The sequence below is a fragment of the Haliotis rufescens genome, unplaced genomic scaffold (genome assembly GCF_023055435.1).
Source record: "Haliotis rufescens isolate VD_foot unplaced genomic scaffold, xgHalRufe1.0.p SCAF_4, whole genome shotgun sequence".
NCBI classification, from domain to species: Eukaryota; Metazoa; Mollusca; class Gastropoda; order Lepetellida; family Haliotidae; genus Haliotis; species Haliotis rufescens.
In genome coordinates, this window is record NW_025964112.1 from 31,036,619 (window position 1) to 31,064,343 (window position 27,725).

General features: G+C 38.1%; 1 protein-coding gene across 3 annotated transcripts in view; it reads right to left on the bottom strand.

Annotated features, from left to right (window-relative positions):
* The window catches only part of LOC124149539 (caspase-8-like), a 58,770-nt gene that overhangs the window by 13,939 nt on the left and 17,106 nt on the right, over positions 1–27,725 (bottom strand). For all 3 annotated transcript variants that reach the window (XM_046521214.2, XM_046521212.2, XM_046521213.2), the window contains 3 exons: positions 25,911–25,958; positions 10,071–10,133; positions 4,047–4,139 (listed from right to left, as the gene is read on the bottom strand). In XM_046521214.2, the coding sequence (XP_046377170.1) occupies positions 4,047–4,139; positions 10,071–10,133; positions 25,911–25,958 (204 nt within the window). The remainder of the gene's footprint in view (positions 1–4,046; positions 4,140–10,070; positions 10,134–25,910; positions 25,959–27,725) is intronic.

Below are 27,725 nucleotides of genomic sequence, written 5' to 3' on the forward strand. Positions count from 1 at the left end.
TATATTCATGACACTTTATTATTACCCTGGTCAACTGATCAGTGTGTATATTCATGACACTATATTATTACCCTGGTCAACTGATCTGTGTGTATATTCATGATACTACATTATCACCCTGGTCAACTGATCAGTGTGTTTATTCACGACACTACATTATCACCCTTGTCAACTGATCTGTGTGTATATTCATGACACTATATTATTACCCTGGTCAACTAATCTGTGTGTATATTCATGGCACTACATTATTACCCTGGTCAACTGATCAGTGTGTTTATTCACAACACTACATTATCACCCTGGTCAACTGATCTTTGTGTATATTCATGACACTCCATTATTTCCCTGGTCAACTGATCAGTGTGTATATTCATGACACTCCATTATTTCCCTGGTCAACTGATCAGTGTGTATATTCATGACACTCCGTTATTTTCCTGGTCAACTGAACAGTGTGTATATTCATGACGCTACATTATTTCCCTGGTCAACTGATCAGTGTGTATATTCATGACACTACATTATCACCCTGGTCAACTGATCTGTGTGTATATTTATGACACTATATTATCACCCTGGTCAACTGATCTGTGTGTATATTCATTAGACTACATTATCACCCTGGTCAACTGATCTGTGTGTATATTCATGACACTACATTATCACCCTGGTCAACTGATCTGTGTGTATATTCATGACACTACATTATCACCCTGGTCAACTGATCTGTGTGTATATTAATGACACTACATTATCACCCTGGTCAACTGATCTGTGTGTATATTCATGACACTCCATTATTTCCCTGGTCAACTGAACAGTGTGTATATTCATGACACTCCATTATTTCCCTGGTCAACTGAACAGTGTGTATATTCATGACACAACATTATTTCCCTGGTCAACTGAACAGTGTGTATATTCATGACACAACATTATTTCCCTGGTCAACTGAACAGTGTGTATATTCATGACACAACATTATTTCCCTGGTCAACTGAACAGTGTGTATATTCATGACACAACATTATTTCCCTGGTCAACTGATCAGTGTGTATATTCATGACACTCCATTTTTACTGTGGTCACCTGATCAGTGTGTATATTAATGACACTACATGAATCTGCAGAAGGAATAATTGTGGTACCAATATGGATCACACAAGTATGGTTTTCCAAGTTGACTTGCATGCTTATTGATTGCCCATTTCTTTTTCTTAGAGAACGAGGCACCCTCCCCTGGCCACAAGTGGATGCGAAGACTCACAGCTTGCCCAAGTTGAGGCTGTGTGCATGTCTAGTGTCCGGGATGTCTTTCAGGAGCAAGGCATTTAGAGAAGGAGAGCATGGATCATCATGCAATCATGGAGGAAGTCCACTAAGCAGTAGTACAGTCCTCTCATCAGACAATATCTGGAATATTGTTGTGGACAATGTCCAGATCCCTTTGCACCACCTATAGGAGTGGTTATAGACTTTATGACTGTGCTATTTAATAAAGGTTTAGGTTATAGTTCTTGAAATACCGCCAGATCAGCTTTGTCAACATGTGTTTCAAGACAGACGATAGGGACTCCTCTTCTTGTCAGATATCTGAAAGGTGTGTTTCAGTTGAGACCCACAACTCCAAGTTGTGAAGCGACCTGGGACCCAGATATTGTTTTACATTATTTGAAAAATATTGTCTCCAGTGGGAAGTTTATCACTAAAATTACTTTCTCTCAAACTAGTTGCTTTGTTAGCATTGTTATCAGGACAAAGAGTGCACTCTTTTCCTTTGTTTGATTTGAGAAACATGTCCATTACATTTGCAAAGTGTAAGGTTAGGATAGGAGATTTGACAAAAACAACTAGACCTTGGAAGCACCTCTGAGATTGTACTGCCAGCATTCTCTCAATATCGGAGGTTATGCATAGTTAGTGTGTTGAAAGAATATATTTCACGAACTGAATCATTAAGAAATGATTGCACAAGTTTGCACATCAGTTTTGTTAAGCCCAACAATGCGGTGTCTGGAGAGACTTTATCTGGATGGATAAGGCAGGTTAAATTTTTTTAGTTAATTCTGGTGTTGACATGTCCATTTTAAAACCACACTCTACTAGGGCATCTGCAACAACAGCTGCGAGAACTGCAACTGTTCCTTTTAAGACTGTCATGAAAGCTGCTGGATGGTCGAAAGAATACACATTTACTAAGTACAACAAAAAGCCTGTTGAGAAAACTGAAGAATTTACTGAAGCAATACTTCGGAGGAAGTAGTATTCAGGACTGTTCAGGAGTATGGGCGGCCATTTAGTCCAAAAATACAAAGTTGAATCAAAGGAGAAAAGTACGCAATAATATTTAAATGTTATGAATAAAGTAATAAATGTTACTAATTAAGGTCAAAATACAAAATAAACAGACAAAGTCAAAGGTCAAAAGTGCGCAATATAATAGTCAAATGTAATGAAAAGATGCACATGAAAAGTAAGAACATTGTGCACTAAAGAATGTCAGTGCGCACGAAGGACACTAAACTGCTTAAAGACGTTGTAAATAAAGAACGCCAGATGGCGCTGCAATTGGTAAATTATTCCGCTGTGTATATGATAACTGCATGCCCAGGTGCACAAAATATTACCTCATTCCTCGTGCACCCACCACCTGACTTCACATGTGCATAATGTACTCATTGTGTACATAGAGAATCTCACCCGCGTGTCTTTTGATATCAAATATATCAACATGAGTTGATAAAAGTGGAAAAACTCTGAGGATTGCTGTGTTGATATATTTTATATCAAAAGTCACTCAGGTGAGATTTTATTTATCATCCAACATCATTCTTCCAACTTTTTCAGTTTATAGACAGTAATAAGCAGTGTCTTAAGTGTAAAAAGTACTGCTAACAGCTTCAGTAGCTGAGCCATTAGTGATGTCATTTGGTTGTGACGTCATGGTAACAATGGTCTGCAAAGCATTGTGATGCAATTTCATTGCAGTGATATCTACAATGTATGTATCGCTTGATCTCACCAAAGCGATATCTTCTGCAGGAGCCAGTTTTGGATGATAAATACAGTTGCATTTATGCATCATCACCGGGAAAGGGCATTAATTTTTTGCTTAGTGCAACACAAGGGTGTTATGATGCCGAGTTAAGTTACTGCTCACTGTGTCAACCTCATTTATGGCAACCTGTTTATCAAATTGAATGTATAATGTTATACATATGCATACAAATCCATTTGATAGATATATTTGTCGTTCAGATATTAGGCAGCATTTTGTTCACTCACAGTTTCCGAAAAGTTTTTAAATGAAACAAATTGTCGCACAGTACTTATATCGGTGTACGATAATAAGAGGGGATATTTGCTGGGTTTTTTAAGCATAATAAAACCTCAAACAACACTTAGCAGTGTCTCTGTTTCACATTGGTTTCACATTTCCAGTTACATGTACATTTACATCACGACAGGAACGTGAACGTATTACATGTATGCTTAATTTTATAGTCTGAGGTTGACACATTGTGCACCTCGGCATGCAGTTATCATATACCGAGGGTATCATTATACTTGGAATGTTTTACAAATTGCAGCACCATCTGGTGTTCTTTATTGTCAACATTGTCCTTTAGCAGTTCAGTGTCCTTTTGTGCGCTCTGACGTTCTTTAGTACACATTGTTCTTTCTTTTCATATGAATTATTTAACCGGCATATGTTTGTTTTGTATTTTGACCTTAATAAGTAACATTTTATACTTTTTTCGTAACATTTGATTATTATTGCGTACTTTTGTCCTTTATTTGAACTTTGTATTTTTAGACCGAATCGCCGCCCATATGTGTTTACGGGAATGGTCAGTTGCGAATATCTGTGCATCTGCAGTGACACCGGAAAGTTAACAGCAGGGTGTTATGGGTGTATCAGTTAAATGCTAGACTATAGCGCTGTTGATTTATGATAACTTTTGGGGAGGGCTATCCATCTATTTTTTGGTGTCTGATCTATTACATGTATCAAGCTGAAAATATGTCTGCACTGTTCCTACCAGCATCAATGTCACTTCCGGTCCTTGGATTCAACGCCGGAGCGCCTTCATCTTCAGCCCAGAACTGAGAATTGTTGATGATCACGCAAATTCCTGCACAACACAAAAGAGGGGCTGCACTATCACACTTGTAGATCATAAGGTGTACATACACTAACTGCCCCATCACACTTGTAGATCATAAGGTTTACATACACTAACTGCCCTATCACACTTGTAGATCATAAGGTTTACATACACTATCTGCCCCATCACACTTGTGGATCATAAGGTTTATATACACTAACTGCCCCATCACACTTGTAGATCATGAAGTTTACATACACTAACTGCCCCATCACACTTGTAGATCATAAGGTTTACATACACTAACTGCCCTATTACACTTGTGGATCATAAGGTTTACATACACTAACTGCCCTATCACACTTGTAGATCATAAGGTTTACATACACTAACTGCCCTATCACACTTGTAGATCATAAGGTTTACATACACTAACTGCCCTATCACAAGTGTAGATCATGAGGTTTACATACACTAACTGCCCCATCACAAGTATAGATCATAAGGTTTACATACACTAACTGCCCCATCACAAGTGTAGATCATAAGGTTTACATACACTTACTGCCCTATCACACTTGTAGATCATGAGGTTTACATACACTAACTGCCCTTTCACACTTGTAGATCATAAGGTTTACATACACTAACAGCCCTATCACAAGTGTAGTTCATAAGGTTTACATACACTTACTGCCCTATCACAAGGGTAGATCATAAGTTTTATATACACTAACTGCCCTATCACACTTGTAGATCATAAGGTTTACATACACTAACTGCCCTATCACACTTGTAGATCATAAGGTTTACATACACTAACTGTCCTATCACGCTTGTAGATCATAAGGTTTACATACACTAACTGCCCCATCACACTTGTAGATCATAAGGTTTACATACACTAACTGCCCTATCACACTTGTAGATGTTGAGGTTTACATAAACTAACTGCCCTATCACACTTGTAGTTTTTTAGGTTTACATTCACAAACTGCCCTATCACAAGTGTAGATCATGATGTTTACATACACTAAGTGCCCCATTACAAGTGAAGATCATAAGGTTTACATACACTTACTGACCCATCACACTTGTAGATCATAAGGTTTACATACACTTACTGCCCTATCACACTTGTAGATCATGAGGTTTACATACACTAACTGCCCTTTCACACTTGTAGATCATAAGGTTTACATACACTAACAGCCCTATCACAAGTGTAGTTCAAAAGGTTTACATACACTAACAGCCCTATCACAAGTGTAGTTCATAAGGTTTACATACACTAACTGCCCTATCACAAGTGTAGATCATAAGGTTTACATACACTAACTGCCCTATCACACTTGTACATAAAAAGGTTTACATACACTAACTGCCCTATCACACTTGTAGATCATAAGGTTTACATACACTAACTGTCCTATCACGCTTGTAGATCATAAGGTTTATATACACTAACTGCCCCATCACACTTGTAGATCATAAGGTTTACATACACTAACTGCCCTATCACAAGTGTTGATGTTGAGGTTTACATACACTAAGTGCCCCATTACAAGTGAAGATCATGAGGTTTGCATACACTAACTGCCCTATCACACTTGTGGATCATAAGGTTTACATACACTAACTGCCCTATCACACTTGTAGATCATAAGGTTCAGAATACACTAACTGCCCCATCACACTTGTGGATCATAAGGTTTACATACACTAACTGCCCCATCACAAGTGTAGATCATAAGGTTTACATATACTAACTGCCCTATCACAAGTGTAGATCATAAGGTTTACATACACTAACTGTCCCATCACAATTGTAGATCATAAGGTTTACATACACTAACTGCCCTATCATACTTGTAGATCATAAGGTTTACATACACTAACTGCCCTATCACACTTGTAGATCATAAGGTTTACATACACTAACTGCCCTATCACAAGTGTAGATCATAAGGTTTACATACACTAACTGCCCTATCACACTTGTAGATCATAAGGTTTACATACACTAACTGCCCTATCACAAGTGTAGATCATAAGGTTTACATACACTAACTGCCCTATCACACTTGTAGATCATAAGGTTTACATACACTTACTGCCCCATCACACTTGTAGATCATAAGGTTCAGAATACACTAACTGCCCCATCACACTTGTGGATCATAAGGTTTACATACACTAACTGCCCCATCACAAGTGTAGATCATAAGGTTTACATATACTAACTGCCCATCACAAGTGTAGATCATAAGGTTTACATACACTAAGTGCCCCATCACAAGTGTAAATCATAAGGTTTACATATACTAACTGCCCTATCACAAGTGTAGATCATAAGGTTTACATACACTAACTGCCCTATCACACTTGTAGATCATAAGGTTTACATACACTAACTGCCCCATCACACTTGTAGATCATAAGGTTTACATACACTAACTGCCCCATCACACCATTGGATCATAAGGTTTATATACACTAACTGCCCCATCACACTTGTAGATCATAAGGTTTACATACACTAACTGCCCTATCACACTTGTAGATCATAAGGTTTACATACACTAACTGCCCTATCACAAGTGTAGATCATGAGGTTTACATACACTAACTGCCCTATCACAAGTGTAGATCATGAGGTTTACATACACTAACTGCCCCATCACAAGTGTAGATCATGAGGTTTACATACACTAACTGCCCTATCACAAGTGTAGATCATAAGGTTTACATACACTAACTGCCCTATCACACTTGTAGATCATAAGGTTCACATACACCAACTGCCCTATCACAAGTGTAGATCATGAGGTTTACATACACTAACTGCCCCATCACAAGTGTAGATCATAAGGTTTGCATACAATAACTGGCCCATCACAAGTGTAGATCATAAGGTTTACATACACTAACTGCCCCATCACAAGTGTAAATCATAAGGTTTACATATACTAACTGCCCTATCACAAGTGTAGATCATAAGGTTTACATACACTAACTGTCCCATCACACTTGTAGATCATAAGGTTTACATACACTAACTGCCCTATCACACTTGTAGATCATAAGGTTTACATACACTAACTGCCCTATCACACTTGTAGATCATAAGGTTTACATACACTAACTGCCCTATCACAAGTGTAGATCATGAGGTTTACATACACTAACTGCCCTATCACAAGTGCAGATCATAAGGTTTGCATACACTTACTGCTCCATCACAAGTGTAGATCATAAGGTTGACATACACTAACTGCCCCATCACAAGTGTAGATCATAAGGTTTACATACACTAACTGCCCTATCACAAGTGTAGATCATAAGGTTTACATACACTAACTGCCCTATCACACTTGTAGATCATAAGGTTTACATACACTTACTGCCCTATCACAAGTGTAGATCATAAGGTTTGCATACACTAACTGCCCCATCACAAGTGTAGATCATAAGGTTTACATACACTAACTGCCCTATCACAAGTGTAGATCTTGAGGTTTACATACACTAACTGCCCCATCACACTTGTAGATCATAAGGTTTACATACACTAACTGCCCCATCACACTTGTAGATCATAAGGTTTACATACACTAACTGCCCCATCACAAGTGTAGATCATGAGGTTTACATACACTAACTGCCCTATCACACTTGTAGATCATAAGGTTTACATACACTTACTGCCCCATCACACTTGTAGATGTTGAGGTTTACATACACTAACTGCCCTATCAAACTTGTAGATCATAAGGTTTACATACACTAACTGTCCCATCACACTTGTAGATCATAAGGTTTACATACACTAACTGCCCCATCACAAGTGTAGATCATGAGGTTTACATACACTAACTGCCCTATCACAAGTGTAGATCTTGAGGTTTACATACACTAACTGCCCCATCACACTTGTAGATCATAAGGTTTACATACACTAACTGCCCCATCACACTTGTAGATCATAAGGTTTACATACACTAACTGCCCCATCACAAGTTTAGATCATAAGGTTTACATATACTAACTGCCCCATCACAAGTGTAGATCATGAGGTTTACATACACTAACTGCCCTATCACACTTGTAGATCATAAGGTTTACATACACTAACTGCCCCATCACACTTGTAGATCATAAGGTTTACATACACTAACTCCCTTATCACAAGTGAAGATCATAAGGTTTACATACACTAACTGCCCTATCACAAGTGTAGATCTTGAGGTTTACATACACTAACTGCCCCATCACACTTGTAGATCATAAGGTTTACATACACTAACTGCCCCATCACAAGTGTAGATCATAAGGTTTGCATACACTAACTGCCCTATCACAAGTGTAGATCATAAGGTTTACATACACTAACTGCCCCATCACAAGTGTAGATCATAAGGTTTACATACACTAACTGCCCTATCACACTTGTAGATCATAAGGTTTACATACACTTACTGCCCTATCACACTTGTAGATCATAAGGTTTACATACACTAACTGCCCCATTACACTTGTAGATCATAAGGTTTACATACACTAACTGCCCCATCACAAGTGTAGATCATAAGGTTTACATATACTAACTGGCCCATCACAAGTGTAGATCATGAGGTTTACATACACTAACTGCCCTATCACACTTGTAGATCATAAGGTTTACATACACTAACTGCCCCATCACACTTGTAGATCATAAGGTTTACATACACTAACTCCCCTATCACAAGTGAAGATCATAAGGTTTACATACACTAACTGCCCTATCACACTTGTAGATCATAAGGTTTACATATACTAACTGCCCTATCACAAGTGTAGATCATAAGGTTTACATACACTAACTGTCCCATCACACTTGTAGATCATAAGGTTTACATACACTAACTGCCCTATCACAAGTGTAGATCATAAGGTTTACATACACTAACTGCCCTATCACAAGTGTAGATCATAAGGTTTACATACACTAACTGCCCTTTCACACTTGTAGATCATAAGGTTTACATACACTAACTGCCCTATCACACTTGTAGATGTTGAGGTTTACATTCACAAACTGCCCTATCACAAGTGTAGATCACAAGGTTTACATACACTAAGTGCCCCATTACAAGTTAAGATCATGAGGTTTGCATACACTAACTGCCCTATCACAAGTGTAGATCATAAGGTTTACATACACTAACTGCCCTATCACACTTGTAGATCATAAGGTTTACATACACTAACTGCCCTATCACAAGTGTAGATCATAAGGTTTACATACACTAACTGCCCCATCACACTTGTAGATCATAAGGTTTACATACACTAACTGCCCCATCACAAGTGTAGATCATAAAGTTTACATACACTAACTGTCCCATCACACTTGTAGATCATAAGGTTTACATACACTAACTGTCCCATCACACTTGTAGATGTTGAGGTTTACATTCACTAACTGCCCTATCACACTTGTAGATGTTGAGGTTTACATTCACTAACTGCCCTATCACACTTGTAGATGTTGAGGTTTACATATACTAACTGCCCCATCACACGTGTAGATGTTGAGGTTGACATTCACTAACTGCCCTATCACACTTGTAGATGTTGAGGTTGACATTCACTAACTGCCCTATCACACTTGTAGATGTTGAGGTTGACATTCACTAACTGCCCTATCACACTTGTAGATGTTGAGGTTTACATTCACTAACTGCCCTATCACACGTGTAGATGTTGAGGTTGACATTCACTAACTGCCCTATCACACATGTAGATGTTGAGGTTGACATTCACTAACTGCCCTATCACACTTGTAGATGTTGAGGTTGACATTCACTAACTTTCCTATCACACTTGTAGATGTTGAGGTTTACATTCACTAACTGCCCTATCACACTTGTAGATGTTGAGGTTTACATTCACTAACTTTTCTGAGACACATACCTCGGGGGTTTGCATTCATCTTGTATGTAGGAATTGTCGATTGCTTCTCATGGAGGTTGATGGCTGAGAAAATAGACAAACTGCATACACATGTAGGTTGATGGCTGAGAAAATAGACAAAATGCATACATATGAAAGTTAACATGATGACTTTACTTAAAATTTAGTTTACAAAGTGGAAGACACTATTTTTGAAAACTAGAAGGTTGTTTTGAGCCACATGATCCTTTCCTGGAAGCTCCATCCCTGCTGTCTACTTATAACTAAATCCCTTTCCATTCAATGAATACCATGTGAAGTCCAGCTGGTCAGATGTCACTTCCTTGTTTGGAAAACACTTGCCTATTACATGCAAAATACACACCACCTAACATGCTCTTCTGGTTTAATGTAACTCTGAGTTTCCAAAACATGCATATTACTGTAGGCAAACCAGAAAGCCCCATGCCTCTAGCTAAGCTATAGTTTTACTGGGTTTCTTAAACCACTTGCCTATTGCAATGAGTTGAATAAAACACTTCAAACCAGAAAGCCCCATGCCTCCAGCTAACTTACAGACAAATAATATCCCTTCGGGGAAATAAAGTGTTATTTTATCTTATCTTACATTTTTTTCTTAAATGGATGTATGACCTTGAAAGTGCACATGGACTTGTCATTTGATATAATCTGTACAAATAACAAGGTTTGATATAGGCATACATAATTCATCAACACTTTTCCTATTCCTGAAAATATTCCTTAAGCTTAATTCATGTTTTAGGTAAGATGAGGTGAAATAGGGTTTAATATCACGTTCAAGATGATTGCACTTATTTTAGAGATGTGCATGCACATGTGTGTGGCTGCTTGTACTAGTCTGGTTTATAATGCTAGCCCACTAAGATACCCTACTCAGACACAGACTACTGACTCCTAGCCAACCATTCCTTCTTGTATCCCCTTAATGTCAGAGGCCAGGTAGGCTAACAACAAGTACGATCCATTGACGTCTCCAGGCCGACACTCTATCCAACAGACCATGGAGGTTGTCAATTGTTCCATGTTTTAAAATATGTCTTTTAGTGACACTGACCTTTGGAGGTAATACTGATCTGTTTAGATGAAACCTAGAGTAATAAGTTTTTCTTGTGATAAAAAGTTTTTCATTAGTTTAAATCAATACTGTGTAGTGCATGAATTTTGTATTGCAATATTTTCTGATACTTAGGTCTGTATTGTAATATACTGCCATTATTGCATTTATGAATGAGATATTGTTGACTGCAATGATGTGCAAACAGTAACAACACTTTTGGCAAACACTAGAGACAATAACTGAAACAGAAATTATTTTAGTTTTTTAAGCCTGAATACATGTATCAAAGAATGTATCATACATCTGCTATTTTAACAGTTCTACACTTCTCCAATAGGTTATGGGATGGACATACATGCTTACAGGAAAGAAAGATGGCCAGTATATTCAGAATCAAAACTTTGCAGGAGTTATTACTTTTTATTGCTGTCTACTGTTTTAAATGTGCAGAAAATATATAACAATATAACAAACCACACAAAATCAATATGAACCAGTATCTGTTGGTATGTTTCATAAGCTAAAACATCAGATCCTTGTTGCTTTGTTACAGGATCGACACAGCCCAGTTTTAAGAAAGACATTTTGAATCTGAAACTTTCTTGCCAATCTCTTGTCCATTTATGCAGTATGAAAACTTGTTTTAACAAAGCAAGGGAATCTCAACAGAAATAATTTACAAAACTGAAACACTTGTATAAGAGATTTGATTTATGGTTTTCTGTTACAGGGTGGACATGAATTTGTTACAGGCAAGACACTTTCATAATCTATGTTTAAACATGCTGAAAGAATCAGATGTTTTGTTCAAGCATCACACTTCCAATTTCCATGGGAACATCTTGAATGAAATTCATGTGCATGTACTCATGTGCAAGTAAGATTACATTGAGGTCAAAAAGATTGTTACTAGAATAACAATTTATACACTGTTCATTCTGGTTATAAATCGTTCATTTAAATTCAAAATCAAATTCAATATAGCTAATTTACCTGATGTCTGTATGCTTGCAGTAAGAACACTGATATCTTCATGTTACAGGAAAGATAATTTTCTCTATACACTATTAAGTATTAAACAAATTAATGTTTCATTACTAATTTGGACTTGTGATAACTTTTAACAATCAACAAGAAACAAGGGTTGAACTGTACCTCAGCTTTTAAATAGATTTTAGGAAGCACATAACAAATTGTTCTAACATTTCTTCATTTGGATTATCTTTGCTCTCCATCTGTTTCTTCATGCCCCATTTCAGTTCCATCTATTGTTTCATCCTGGTCCCTTTAATATCTTTGCTCTCTTATTGTTTCTTCATGCCCCATTTCAGTTCCATCTATTTTTTCATCCTGGTCCTTTCTATATCTTTGCTCTCTGATTGTTTCTTCATGCCCCATTTCAGTTCCATCCATTGTTTCATCCTGGTCCCTTCAATATCTTTGCTCTCTGATTGTTTCTTCATGCTCCATTTCAGTTCCATCTATTGTTTCATCCTGGTCCCTTCTATATCTTTGCTCTCTGATTGTTTCTTCATGCCCCATTTCAGTTCCATCCATTGTTTCATCCTGGTCCCTTCAATATCTTTGCTCTCTTATTGTTTCTTCATGCTCCATTTCACTTCAATCTATTGTTTCATCCTGGTCCCTTCAATATCTTTGCTCTCTTATTGTTTCTTCATGCTCCATTTCAGTTCCATCTATTGTTTCATCCTGGTCCCTTCAATATCTTTGCTCTCTTATTGTTTCTTCATGCCCCATTTCAGTTCCATCTATTGTTTCATCCTGGTCCCTTCAATATCTTTGCTCTCTGATTGTTTCTTCATGCCCCATTTCACTTCCATCTATTGTTTCATCCTGGTCCCTTCAATATCTTTGCTCTCTTATTGTTTCTTCATGCCCCATTTCAGTTCCATCTATTTTTTCATCCTGGTCCTTTCTATATCTTTGCTCTCTGATTGTTTCTTCATGCCCCATTTCAGTTCCATCCATTGTTTCATCCTGGTCCCTTCAATATCTTTGCTCTCTTATTGTTTCTTCATCCTCCATTTCAGTTCCATCTATTGTTTCATCCTGGTGCCTTCAATATCTTTGCTCTCTGATTGTTTCTTCATGCCCCATTTCAGTTCCATCTATTGTTTCATCCTGGTCCCTTCAATATCTTTGCTCTCTTATTGTTTCTTCATGCCCCATTTCAGTTCCATCTATTGTTTCATCCTGGTCCCTTCAATATCTTTGCTCTCTTATTGTTTCTTCATGCCCCATTTCAGTTCCATCTATTGTTTCATCCTGGTCCCTTCAATATCTTTGCTCTCTGATTGTTTCTTCATGCTCCATTTCAGTTCCATCTATTGTTTCATCCTGGTGCCTTCAATATCTTTGCTCTCTTATTGTTTCTTCATGCTCCATTTCAGTTCCATCTATTGTTTCATCCTGGTCCCTTCTATATCTTTGCTCTCTTATTGTTTCTTCATGCCCCATTTCAGTTCCATCTATTGTTTCATCCTGGTCCCTTCAATATATTTGCTCTCTTATTGTTTCTTCATGCCCAATTTCAGTTCCATCTATTGTTTCATCCTGGTCCCTTCTATATCTTTGCTCTCTTATTGTTTCTTCATGCCCCATTTCAGTTCCATCTATTTTTTCATCCTGGTCCTTTCTATATCTTTGCTCTCTGATTGTTTCTTCATGCCCCATTTCAGTTCCATCTATTGTTTCATCCTGGTCCCTTCAATATCTTTGCGCTCTTATTGTTTCTTCATGACCCATTTCAGTTCCATCTATTGTGTCATCCTGGTGCCTTTAATATCTTTGCTCTCTTATTGTTTCTTCAAGCCCCATTTCAGTTCCATCTATTGTTTCATCCTGGTCCCTTCAATATCTTTGCTCTCTGATTGTTTCTTCATGCCCCATTTCAGTTCCATCTATTGTTTCATCCTGGTCCCTTCAATATCTTTGCTCTCTGATTGTTTCTTCATGCTCCATTTCAGTTCCATCTGTTGTTTCATCCTGGTGCCTTCAATATCTTTGCTCTCTTATTGTTTCTTCATGCCCCATTTCAGTTCCATCTATTGTTTCATCCTGGTCCCTTCTATATCTTTGCTCTCTTATTGTTTCTTCATGCCCCATTTCAGTTCCATCTATTGTTTCATCCTGGTCCCTTCAATATCTTTGCTCTCTGATTGTTTCTTCATGCCCCATTTCAGTTCCATCTATTGTTTCATCCTGGTCCCTTCGAAATATCTTTGCTCTCTGATTGTTTCTTCATGCTCCATTTCAGTTCCATCTATTGTTTCATCCTGATCCCTTCAATATCTTTGCTCTCTTATTGTTTCTTCATGCTCCATTTCAGTTCCATCTATTGTTTCATCCTGGTCCCTTCAATATCTTTGCTCTCTGATTGTTTCTTCATGCCCCATTTCAGTTCCATCCATTGTTTCATCCTGATCCCTTCAATATCTTTGCTCTCTTATTGTTTCTTCATGCCCCATTTCAGTTCCATCTATTGTTTCATCCTGGTCCCTTCAATATCTTTGCTCTCTTATTGTTTCTTCATGCCCCATTTCAGTTCCATCTATTGTTTCATCCTGGTCCCTTCAATATCTTTGCTCTCTGATTGTTTCTTCATGCTCCATTTCAGTTCCATCTATTGTTTCATCCTGGTGCCTTCAATATCTTTGCTCTCTTATTGTTTCTTCATGCTCCATTTCAGTTCCATCTATTGTTTCATCCTGGTCCCTTCTATATCTTTGCTCTCTTATTGTTTCTTCATGCTCCATTTCAGTTCCATCTATTGTTTCATCCTGGTCCCTTCAATATCTTTGCTCTCTTATTGTTTCTTCATGCTCCATTTCAGTTTCATCTATTGTTTCATCCTGGTCCCTTTAATATCTTTGCTCTCTTATTGTTTCTTCATGCTCCATTTCAGTTCCATCTATTGTTTCATCCTGGTCCCTTCGAAATATCTTTGCTCTCTGATTGTTTCTTCATGCCCCATTTCACTTCCATCTATTGTTTCATCCTGGTCCCTTCAATATCTTTGCTCTCTTATTGTTTCTTCATGCTCCATTTCAGTTCCTTCTATTGTTTCATCCTGGTCCCTTCAATATCTTTGCTCTCTTATTGTTTCTTCATTTCAGTTCCATCTATTGTTTCATCCTGGTCCTTCAATATATTTGCTCTCTGATTGTTTCTGTATGCCCCATTTCAGTTCCATCTATTCTTTCATCCTGGTCCCTTTAATATCTTTGCTCTCTTATTGTTTCTTCGTGCCCCATTTCAGTTCCATCTATTGTTTCATCCTGGTCCCTTCTATATCTTTGCTCTCTGATTGTTTCTGCATGCCCCATTTCAGTTCCATCTATTGTTTCATCCTGGTCCCTTCAATATCTTTGCTCTCTGATTGTTTCTTCATGCTCCATTTCACTTCAATCTATTGTTTCATCATGGTCCCTTCAATATCTTTGCTCTTTTATTGTTTCTTCATGCTCCATTTCAGTTCCATCTATTGTTTCATCCTGGTCCCTTCTATATCTTTGCTCTCTTATTGTTTCTTCATGCTCCATTTCTCTTCCATCTATTGTTTCATCCTGGTCCCTTCTATATCTTTGCTCTCTTATTGTTTCTTCATGCTCCATTTCAGTTCCATCTATTGTTTCATCCTGGTCCCTTTAATATCTTTGCTCTCTTATTGTTTCTTCATGCTCCATTTCAGTTCCATCTATTGTTTCATCCTGGTCCCTTCAATATCTTTACTCTCTTATTGTTTCTTCATGCCCCATTTCAGTTCCATCTATTGTTTCATCCTGGTCCCTTCAATATCTTTGCTCTCTTATTGTTTCTTCATGCTCCATTTCAGTTCCATCTATTGTTTCATCCTGGTCCCTTCAATATCTTTGCTCTCTTATTGTTTCTTCATGCTCCATTTCAGTTCCATCTATTGTTTCATCCTGGTCCCTTCAATATCTTTGCTCTCTTATTGTTTCTTCATTTCAGTTCCATCTATTGTTTCATCCTGGTCCCTTCAATATCTTTGCTCTCTGATTGTTTCTTCATGCCCCATTTCAGTTCCATCTATTGTTTCATCCTGGTCCCTTCTATATCTTTGCTCTCTTATTTTTTCTTCATGACCAATTTCAGTTCCATCTATTGTTTCATCCTGGTCCCTTTAATATCTTTGCTCTCTGATTGTTTCTTCATGCCCCATTTCAGTTCCATCTATTGTTTGATCCCAGTCCCTTCTATATCTTTGCTCTCTTATTGTTTCTTCATGACCAATTTCAGTTCCATCTATTGTTTCATCATGGTCCCTTCAATATCTTTGCTCTCTTATTGTTTCTTCATGCCCCATTTCAGTTCCATCTATTGTTTCATCCTGGTCCCTTCAATATCTTTGCTCTCTGATTGTTTCTTCATGCTCCATTTCAGTTCCATCTATTGTTTCATCCTGGTCCCTTCAATATCTTTGCTCTCTTATTGTTTCTTCATGCTCCATTTCACTTCAATCTATTGTTTCATCCTGGTCCCTTCTATATCTTTGCTCTCTTATTGTTTCTGCATGCCCCATTTCAGTTCCATCTATTTTTTCATCCTGGTCCTTTCTATATCTTTGCTCTCTGATTGTTTCTTCATGCCCCATTTCAGTTCCATCCATTGTTTCATCCTGATCCCTTCAATATCTTTGCTCTCTTATTGTTTCTTCATGCCCCATTTCAGTTCAATCTATTGTTTCATCCTGGTCCCTTCAATATCTTTGCTCTCTTATTGTTTCTTCATGCCCCATTTCAGTTCCATCTATTGTTTCATCCTGGTGCCTTCAATATCTATGCTCTCTGATTGTTTCTTCATGCTCCATTTCAGTTCCATCTATTGTTTCATCCTGGTGCCTTCAATATCTTTGCTCTCTTATTGTTTCTTCATGCTCCATTTCAGTTCCATCTATTGTTTCATCCTGGTCCCTTCTATATCTTTGCTCTCTTATTGTTTCTGCATGCCCCATTTCAGTTCCATCTATTTTTTCATCCTGGTCCTTTCTATATCTTTGCTCTCTTATTGTTTCTTCATGCCCCATTTCAGTTCCATCTATTGTTTCATCCTGGTCCCTTCAATATCTTTGCTCTCTGATTGTTTCTTCATGCCCCATTTCAGTTCCATCTATTGTTTCATCCTGGCCCTTCAATATCTTTGCTTTCTTATTGTTTCTTCATGCTCCATTTCAGTTCCGTCCATTGTTTCATCCTGGTCCCTTCAATATCTTTGCTCTCTTATTGTTTCTTCATGCCCCATTTCAGTTCCATCTATTGTGTCATCCTGGTGACTTTAATATCTTTGCTCTCTTATTGTTTCTTCATGCCCCATTTCAGTTCCATATATTGTTTCATCCTGGTCCCTTCAATATCTTTGCTCTCTTATTGTTTCTTCATGCCCCATTTCAGTTCCATCTATTGTTTCATCCTGGTCCCTTCAATATCTTTGCTCTCTTATTGTTTCTTCATGCCCCATTTCAGTTCCATCTATTGTTTCATCCTGGTCCCTTCTATATCTTTGCTCTCTGATTGTTTCTTCATGCCCCATTTCAGTTCCATCTCTTGTTTCATCCTGGTCCCTTCAATATCTTTGCTCTCTTATTGTTTCTTCATGACCAATTTCAGTTCCATCTATTGTTTCATCCTGGTCCCTTTAATATCTTTGCTCTCTGATTGTTTCTTCATGCCCCATTTCAGTTCCATCTATTGTTTGATCCCAGTCCCTTCTATATCTTTGCTCTCTTATTGTTTCTTCATGACCAATTTCAGTTCCATCTATTGTTTCATCATGGTCCCTTCAATATCTTTGCTCTCTTATTGTTTCTTCATGCCCCATTTCAGTTCCATCTATTGTTTCATCCTGGTCCCTTCAATATCTTTGCTCTCTGATTGTTTCTTCATGCTCCATTTCAGTTCCATCTATTGTTTCATCCTGGTCCCTTCAATATCTTTGCTCTCTTATTGTTTCTTCATGCTCCATTTCACTTCAATCTATTGTTTCATCCTGGTCCCTTCTATATCTTTGCTCTCTTATTGTTTCTGCATGCCCCATTTCAGTTCCATCTATTTTTTCATCCTGGTCCTTTCTATATCTTTGCTGTCTGATTGTTTCTTCATGCCCCATTTCAGTTCCATCCATTGTTTCATCCTGATCCCTTCAATATCTTTGCTCTCTTATTGTTTCTTCATGCCCCATTTCAGTTCCATCTATTGTTTCATCCTGGTCCCTTCAATATCTTTGCTCTCTTATTGTTTCTTCATGCCCTATTTCAGTTCCATCTATTGTTTCATCCTGGTGCCTTCAATATCTTTGCTCTCTGATTGTTTCTTCATGCTCCATTTCAGTTCCATCTATTGTTTCATCCTGGTGCCTTCAATATCTTTGCTCTCTTATTGTTTCTTCATGCTCCATTTCAGTTCCATCTATTGTTTCATCCTGGTCCCTTCTATATCTTTGCTCTCTTATTGTTTCTGCATGCCCCATTTCAGTTCCATCTATTTTTTCATCCTGGTCCTTTCTATATCTTTGCTCTCTTATTGTTTCTTCATGCCCCATTTCAGTTCCATCTATTGTTTCATCCTGGTCCCTTCAATATCTTTGCTCTCTTATTGTTTCTTCATGCCCCATTTCAGTTCCATCTATTGTTTCATCCTGGTCCCTTCAATATCTTTGCTCTCTTATTGTTTCTTCATGCCCCATTTCAGTTCCATCTATTGTTTCATCCTGGTCCCTTCAATATCTTTGCTCTCTTATTGTTTCATCATTTCAGTTCCATCTATTGTTTCATCCTGGTCCTTCAATATCTTTGCTCTCTGATTGTTTCTGCATGCCCCATTTCAGTTCCATCTATTGTTTCATGCTGGTCCCTTCTATATCTTTGCTCTCTTATTGTTTCTTCATGCCCAATTTCAGTTCAATCTATTGTTTCATCCTGGTCCCTTTAATATCTTTGCTCTCTGATTGTTTCTGCATGCCCCATTTCAGTTCCATCTATTGTTTCATCCTGGTCCCTTCTATATCTTTGCTCTTTTATTGTTTCTTCATGCCCCATTTCAGTTCAATCTATTGTTTCATCATGGTCCTTTCAATATCTTTGCTCTCTGATTGTTTCTTCATTGTCCATTTCAGTTCCATCCATTGTTTCATCCTGGTCCCTTCAATATCTTTGCTCTCTTATTGTTTCTTCATGCTCCATTTCGGTTCCATCTATTGTTTCATCCTGGTGCCTTCTATATCTTTGCTCTCTTATTGTTTCTGCATGCCCCATTTCAGTTCCATCTATTGTTTCATCCTGGTCCCTTCAATATCTTTGCTCTCTTATTGTTTCTTCATACCCCATTTCAGTTCCATCTATTGTTTCATCCTGGTCCCTTCAATATCTTTGCTCTCTGATTGTTTCTTCATGCTCCATTTCAGTTCCATCTATTGTTTCATCCTGGTCCCTTCAATATCTTTGCTCTCTTATTGTTTCTTCATGCCCCATTTCCGTTCCATCTATTGTTTCATCCTGGTCCCTTCAATATCTTTGCTCTCTTATTGTTTCTTCATGCCCCATTTCAGTTCCATCTATTGTTTCATCCTGGTCCCTTCTATATCTTTGCTCTCTGATTGTTTCTTCATGCTCCATTTCACTTCCATCTATTGTTTCATCCTGGTCCCTTCAATATCTTTGCTCTCTTATTGATTCTTCATGCTCCATTTCAGTTCCATCTATTGTTTCATCCTGGTCCCTTCAATATCTTTGCTCTCTGATTGTTTCTTCATGCTCCATTTCAGTTCCATCTATTGTTTCATCCTGGTCCCTTCAATATCTTTGCTCTCTTATTGTTTCTTCATGCCCCATTTCAGTTCCATCTATTGTTTCATCCTGGTCCCTTCAATATCTTTGCTCTCTTATTGTTTCTTCATGCTCCATTTCAGTTCCATCTATTGTTTCATCCTGATCCCTTCTATATCTTTGCTCTCTTATTGTTTCTTCATGCTCCATTTCAGTTCCATCTATTGTTTCATCCTGGTCCCTTCAATATCTTTGCTCTCTTATTGTTTCTTCATGCTCCATTTCAGTTCCATCTATTGTTTCATCCTGGTCCCTTTAATATCTTTGCTCTCTTATTGTTTCTTCATGCTCCATTTCAGTTCCATCTATTGTTTCATCCTGGTCCCTTCAATATCTTTGCTCTCTTATTGTTTCTTCATGCCCCATTTCAGTTCCATCTATTGTTTCATCCTGGTCCCTTCAAAATCGTTGCTCTCTTATTGTTTCTTCATGCTCCATTTCAGTTCCATCTATTGTTTCATCCTGGTCCCTTCAATATCTTTGCTCTCTTATTGTTTCTTCATTTCAGTTCCATCTATTGTTTCATCATGGTCCTTCAACATCTTTGCTCTCTTATTTTTTCTTCATGCCCAATTTTAGTTCCATCTATTGTTTCATCCTGGTGCCTTCAATATCTTTGCTCTCTGATTGTTTCTGCATGCCCCATTTCAGTTCCATCTATTGTTTCATCCTGGTCCCTTCTATATCTTTGCTCTCTGATTGTTTCTTCATGCCCCATTTCAGTTCAATCTATTGTTTCATCCTGGTCCCTTTAATATCTTTGCTCTCTGATTGTTTCTGCATGCCCCATTTCAGTTCCATCTATTGTTTCATCCTGGTCACTTCAATATCTTTGCTCTCTTATTGTTTCTTCATGCTCCATTTCAGTTCCATCTATTGTTTCATCCTGGTCCCTTCAATATCTTTGCTCTCTTATTGTTTCTTCATGCTCCATTTCAGTTCCATCTATTGTTTCATCCTGGTCCCTTCAATATCTTTGCTCTCTTATTGTTTCTTCATGCTCCATTTCACTTCCATCTATTGTTTCATCCTGGTCCCTTCAATATCTTTGCTCTCTTATTGTTTCTTCATGCTCCATTTCAGTTCCATCTATTGTTTCATCCTGGTCCCTTTAATATCTTTGCTCTCTTATTGTTTCTTCATGCTCCATTTCAGTTCCATCTATTGTTTCATCCTGGTCCCTTCAATATCTTTGCTCTCTTATTGTTTCTTCATGCTCCATTTCAGTTCCATCTATTGTTTCATCCTGGTCCCTTCAATATCTTTGCTCTCTTATTGTTTCTTCATGCTCCATTTCAGTTCCATCTATTGTTTCATCCTGGTCCCTTCAATATCTTTGCTCTCTTATTGTTTCATCATTTCAGTTCCATCTATTGTTTCATCCTGGTCCTTCAATATCTTTGCTCTCTGATTGTTTCTGCATGCCCCATTTCAGTTCCATCTATTGTTTCATCCTGGTCCCTTCTATATCTTTGCTCTCTTATTGTTTCTTCATGCCCAATTTCAGTTCAATCTATTGTTTCATCCTGGTCCCTTTAATATCTTTGCTCTCTTATTGTTTCTGCATGCCCCATTTCAGTTCCATCTATTGTTTGATCCCAGTCCCTTCTATATCTTTGCTCTCTTATTGTTTCTTCATGCCCCATTTCAGTTCCATCTATTGTTTCATCCTGGTCCCTTCAATATCTTTACTCTCTGATTGTTTCTTCATGACCCATTTCAGTTCCATCTATTGTTTCATCCTGGCCCTTCAATATCTTTGCTTTCTTATTGTTTCTTCATGCCCCATTTCAGTTCCGTCCATTGTTTCATCCTGGTCCCTTCAATATCTTTGCGCTCTTATTGTTTCTTCATGCCCCATTTCAGTTCCATCTATTGTGTCATCCTGGTGACTTTAATATCTTTGCTCTCTGATTGTTTCTTCATGCCCCATTTCAGTTCCATCTATTGTTTCATCCTGGTCCCTTCAATATCTTTGCTCTCTTATTGTTTCTTCATGCCCAATTTCAGTTCCATCTATTGTTTCATCCTGGTCCCTTCTATATCTTTGCTCTCTGATTGTTTCTGCATGCCCCATTTCAGTTCCATCTATTGTTTCATCCTGGTCCCTTCTATATCTTTGCTCTTTTATTGTTTCTTCATGCCCCATTTCAGTTCAATCTATTGTTTCATCATGGTCCTTTCAATATCTTTGCTCTCTGATTGTTTCTTCATTGTCCATTTCAGTTCCATCCATTGTTTCATCCTGGTCCCTTCAATATCTTTGCTCTCTTATTGTTTCTTCATGCTCCATTTCGGTTCCATCTGTTGTTTCATCCTGGTGCCTTCAATATCTTTGCTCTCTTATTGTTTCTTCATGCCCCATTTCAGTTCCATCTATTGTTTCATCCTGGTCCCTTCTATATCTTTGCTCTCTTATTGTTTCTGCATGCCCCATTTCAGTTCCATCTATTGTTTCATCCTGGTCCCTTCAATATCTTTGCTCTCTTATTGTTTCTTCATACCCCATTTCAGTTCCATCTATTGTTTCATCCTGGTCCCTTCAATATCTTTGCTCTCTGATTGTTTCTTCATGCTCCATTTCAGTTCCATCTATTGTTTCATCCTGGTCCCTTCAATATCTTTGCTCTCTTATTGTTTCTTCATGCCCCATTTCCGTTCCATCTATTGTTTCATCCTGGTCCCTTCAATATCTTTGCTCTCTTATTGTTTCTTCATGCCCCATTTCAGTTCCATCTATTGTTTCATCCTGGTCCCTTCTATATCTTTGCTCTCTGATTGTTTCTTCATGCTCCATTTCAGTTCCATCTATTGTTTCATCATGGTCCCTTCAATATCTTTGCTCTCTTATTGTTTCTTCATGCTACATTTCAGTTCCATCCATTGTTTCATCCTGGTGCCTTCAACATCTTTGCTCTCTGATTGTTTCTTCATGCCCCATTTCAGTTCCATCTATTGTTTTATCCTGGTCCCTTCAATATCTTTGCTCTCTGATTGTTTCTTCATGCTCCATTTCAGTTCCATCTATTTTTTCATCCTGGTCCCTTCAATATCTTTGCTCTCTGATTGTTTCTTCATGCTCCATTTCAGTTCCATCTATTGTTTCATCCTGGTGCCTTCTATATCTTTGCTCTCTTATTGTTTCTTCATGCTCCATTTCAGTTCCATCTATTGTTTCATCCTGGTCCCTTCAATATCTTTGCTCTCTTATTGTTTCTTCATGCTCCATTTCAGTTCCATCTATTGTTTGATCCTGGTCCCTTTAATATCTTTGCTCTCTTATTGTTTCTTCATGCTCCATTTCAGTTCCATCTATTGTTTCATCCTGGTCCCTTCAATATCTTTGCTCTCTGATTGTTTCTTCATGCCCCATTTCAGTTCCATCTATTGTTTCATCCTGGTCCCTTCAAAATCGTTGCTCTCTTATTGTTTCTTCATGCTCCATTTCAGTTCCATCTATTGTTTCATCCTGGTCCCTTCAATATCTTTGCTCTCTTATTGTTTCTTCATTTCAGTTCCATCTATTGTTTCATCATGGCCCTTCAACATCTTTGCTCTCTTATTTTTTCTTCATGCCCAATTTTAGTTCCATCTATTGTTTCATCCTGGTGCCTTCAATATCTTTGCTCTCTGATTGTTTCTGCATGCCCCATTTCAGTTCCATCTATTGTTTCATCCTGGTCCCTTTAATATCTTTGCTCTCTGATTGTTTCTGCATGCCCCATTTCAGTTCCATCTATTGTTTGATCCCAGTCCCTTCTATATCTTTGCTCTCTTATTGTTTCTTCATGCCCCATTTCAGTTCCATCTATTGTTTCATCCTGATCCCTTCTATATCTTTGCTCTCTGATTGTTTCTTCATGCTCCATTTCAGTTCCATCTATTGTTTCATCCTGATCCCTTCAATATCTTTGCTCTCTGATTGTTTCTTCATGCTCCATTCAGTTCCATCTATTGTTTCATCCTGGTCCCTTCAATATCTTTGCTCTCTTATTGTTTCTTCATGCCCCATTTCAGTTCCATCTATTGTTTCATCCTGGTCCCTTCAATATCTTTGCTCTCTTATTGTTTCTTCATGCTCCATTTCAGTTCCATCTATTGTTTCATCCTGTTCCCTTTAATATCTTTGCTCTCTTATTGTTTCTTCATGCTCCATTTCACTTCCATCTATTGTTTCATCCTGGTCCCTTCAATATCTTTGCTCTCTTATTGTTTCTTCATGCCCCATTTCAGTTCCATCCATTGTTTCAGCCTGGCCCCATCTATATGGTATGTATGTGGTACATAGGTGGTAGGTATGTGGTTTATAGCTGGTATATAGATGTATGTATGTGGTATATACGTGGTATATAGGTCGTTTATGGGTGTATGTATGTGGTATATAGGTGATATACAGGTGTATGTATGTGGTTTATAGCTGGTATATAGGTGTATGTATGTGGTATATAGGTGTATGTATGTGGTATATAGGTGTATGTATGTAGTATATAGGTGTATGTATGTGGTATATATATGAATGTGGTATATTGGTGGTATTAATGTGGTATATAGGTGGTATGAATGTGGGATATAGGTTGTATGTATGTGGTATATAGGTGGTATTAATGTGGTATATACCGTATTCGACGTAATAAGCGCCCTGCTCTAATATGCGCCCACAGCAATATTTGCTAATATATTGGCTAGTGAACAATCCCAATTAGCACCCCTTCCGATTGTACACAAGACTTATTTATTCGCGTATAATACGCACTCATGTGTTATATGCACCCTTAATTATGGGCAATTAAATTCTGGAAAATATATCTATCGTATATAACATTTCAGGCTGTCAGCATAAACCAAGGAATTTATCTTTCAACTCAATAATATTCTAATAAGAACACCCTATTTCTAATTTTGAGAGCGACCTGGGCGCTTATTACGCCAAATACAGTAGGTGTATGTATGTGGTATATAGGTGGCATATTGGTGGTATGAATGTGGTAAATAGGTGTATGTATGTGGTATATAGGTGGTATATTGGTGGTATGAATGTGGTAAATAGGTGTATGTATGTGGTATATAGGTGGCATATTGGTGGTATGAATGTGGTAAATAGGTGTATGTATGTGGTATATAGGTGGTATATTGGTGGTATGAATGTGGTAAATAGGTGTATGTATGTGGTATATAGGTGGCATATTGGTGGTATGAATGTGGTAAATAGGTGTATGTATGTGGTATATAGGTGGCATATTGGTGGTATTAATGTGGTAAAAAGGTGTATGTATGTGGTATATAGGTGGTATATTGGTGGTATGTTTGTGATATTTTCAGGGAAGCAAACCGAATGAACTTAGCGTTTGAAGCTATGGATATGGATCCCGTAACCAGCACTGTTGTTGATAGGATCAGTGTATATATGGGCCCAGCTGTCCCAGGTAGTTTGAATTTTATTGATAGCTTCTGATCATAGCAGGGTTATGTTTTCTTTCTTAGTGACTTCTGATGTTAAAGCAGTTTACATTTGTTTTGCACTTGTATATATAAAGTTGGTATATAAGTGGTATATTATGTAGGATGTCTTAAACAGTTGTTTTATGCTCAGAGTTGAGAAATGAAACAATGTCAGTAGTGGTCAAATACCACACAACACCATCAGCCCTCATCTGTGAGGAGACTGTAACAACTAGCACCTAAATTAATAGCATACAGAATAAACGTAGCTCTTCTTATGTGTTGATTACAACATAAACTTTCAGAATGTGATATCTGGTAAAGATGGCTACACAATAATAGTAACATCTACCTGGCTGGCTTTTGTTACATGTTTTGAAATACACTCAATATTTTAAAATTAGAATCTAACAGAGACAGGATGAGTAATCTGTATATGTACAATGGACAAGACAGTACTTACAATTGAGATTTTTGTCTGCACCTGCCTGGGATATTTCAGTAGCTTCTCCTGGAACATGAACACCATGTATTACTGAAGTGGCCCATCTGTTGTCACGTGTGTGTGTGTCATCAGGTCAGGATTGCATGGGGCAGTGGTCATGCTATTTATGGAGACATGAACACTATGTATCACTGATGTGGCCCATCTGTTGTCACGTGTGTGTGTGTGTGTGTCATCAGGTCAGAATTGCATGGGGCAGTGGTCATGCTATTTATGGAGACATGAACACCAGGTATCACTGATGTGGCCCATCTGTTGTCACGTGTGTGTCTCATCAGGGAAGAATTGCATCGGGCAGTGGTCATGCTGTTTATGAAGACACATGCAAATATATAGTGTCCTGCCTGTAGAGGTAACTATACATGCCTCAGAAGCTGGCAATGATATAACAACCAGAGTACCATAGTACTCACTTTTATTCAGTGATATGGTATTCAAGTGGTGAGGTTCTGCAAATTATCATGTATAAAAACACATAATTCTTATGAAACTTCTACCTCTATTACATCTCTGCCATAAATCCTGTATTTTGGCTTCAGTCACACTAACTAAAGTTGTCAGATTTTCAGCAGACGTCCTCTTCACTGTCAATTACACACACAACTAGTTGTTGCCAAGTAGCATCGTAACCACCCAAGCTGTGACGTAAACAATGGTGTCAACCTCACTTTTTTCCACTGTGTGCAAGAGCCATCACCTATTGTAACAGTAGTAATGATCTTGCTCTTGGTATTAATCACATTAATCTAAGATTAATCTAATAGTTTTCAATAATAACAGACATAAGTAGATATAAAAAGTTGCTGCTGGAATGACGATCGCATGCACATAAGTATAGCTGGTGCTTAGTGTTTGTGAGGTCAGAATGGAGTCTCCCTCTACCCTCGTGTGCAAGAAGTGTAGTTGTTCATGATCACGGAAGATCCTCATGATAACTGCATGAAGTGCAGAGGCACTGCCTGCAATGAATATAAGAGATGTGAGAATTGAGGCAACACATCTAAAAGACCTTCACTCAGATCATGCAGATCATACTGTACGGGCTCCGTTACACACGGGCACAAGCTGCACAGACCTTAATCATACCAGCATCCTGGACACCAGCGGATGCCTTGGTTGAGTTATGAAGGCAAGGTAGTAGACCAGATGTCTGACAGTCTACTCAAGCTCAGACATGATGAATGATGACCCTTACCGCCATTGAAGCGGAGGGTGTATAGAACACATGATGCTCCACTTCCGGGTTATCAAAGTTTGGACAAAGTCTTTATGAAGCTAGTACTCTCCACCCAAGTCTGATGCTCGTGATATCAACAACTGGATTGTCTGGTCCAGACCAGACTATTCCCAAGCCTGGATGTCTTCACAGCTATTATGAGTTCAGCGTCAACAAATACTAGCAGAGGTTCGTTCAAGAGCTGTTTCCAGGAAAACCAAGAGGTTGATAATGTTACAACCAATTTCTGCTCTCAAGACATTCAACGGCAAATTTGGACATATCATAGACAAAGTCAGACAAGATACAAGGAACAATTCCAAGCATCAACTATCAGCCTAGCTGCCAAGACACATTGATCTTCCCCTTCCCCCTCCCTCCCCAGAAGCATACCAGGGATCAGAAGGACTCGTCATATAAACAAGCCTCATTAGATGGAGTTTGTCAGCCCCCCCCCCCCCCCCCCCCCCACCCGTGAAGGATTCTTTCCAACCGAGTAGGGGATACGACAAGCGTCAGTCTTTTCAGGAATCAACTGCAATTTCAAGAAACATCCG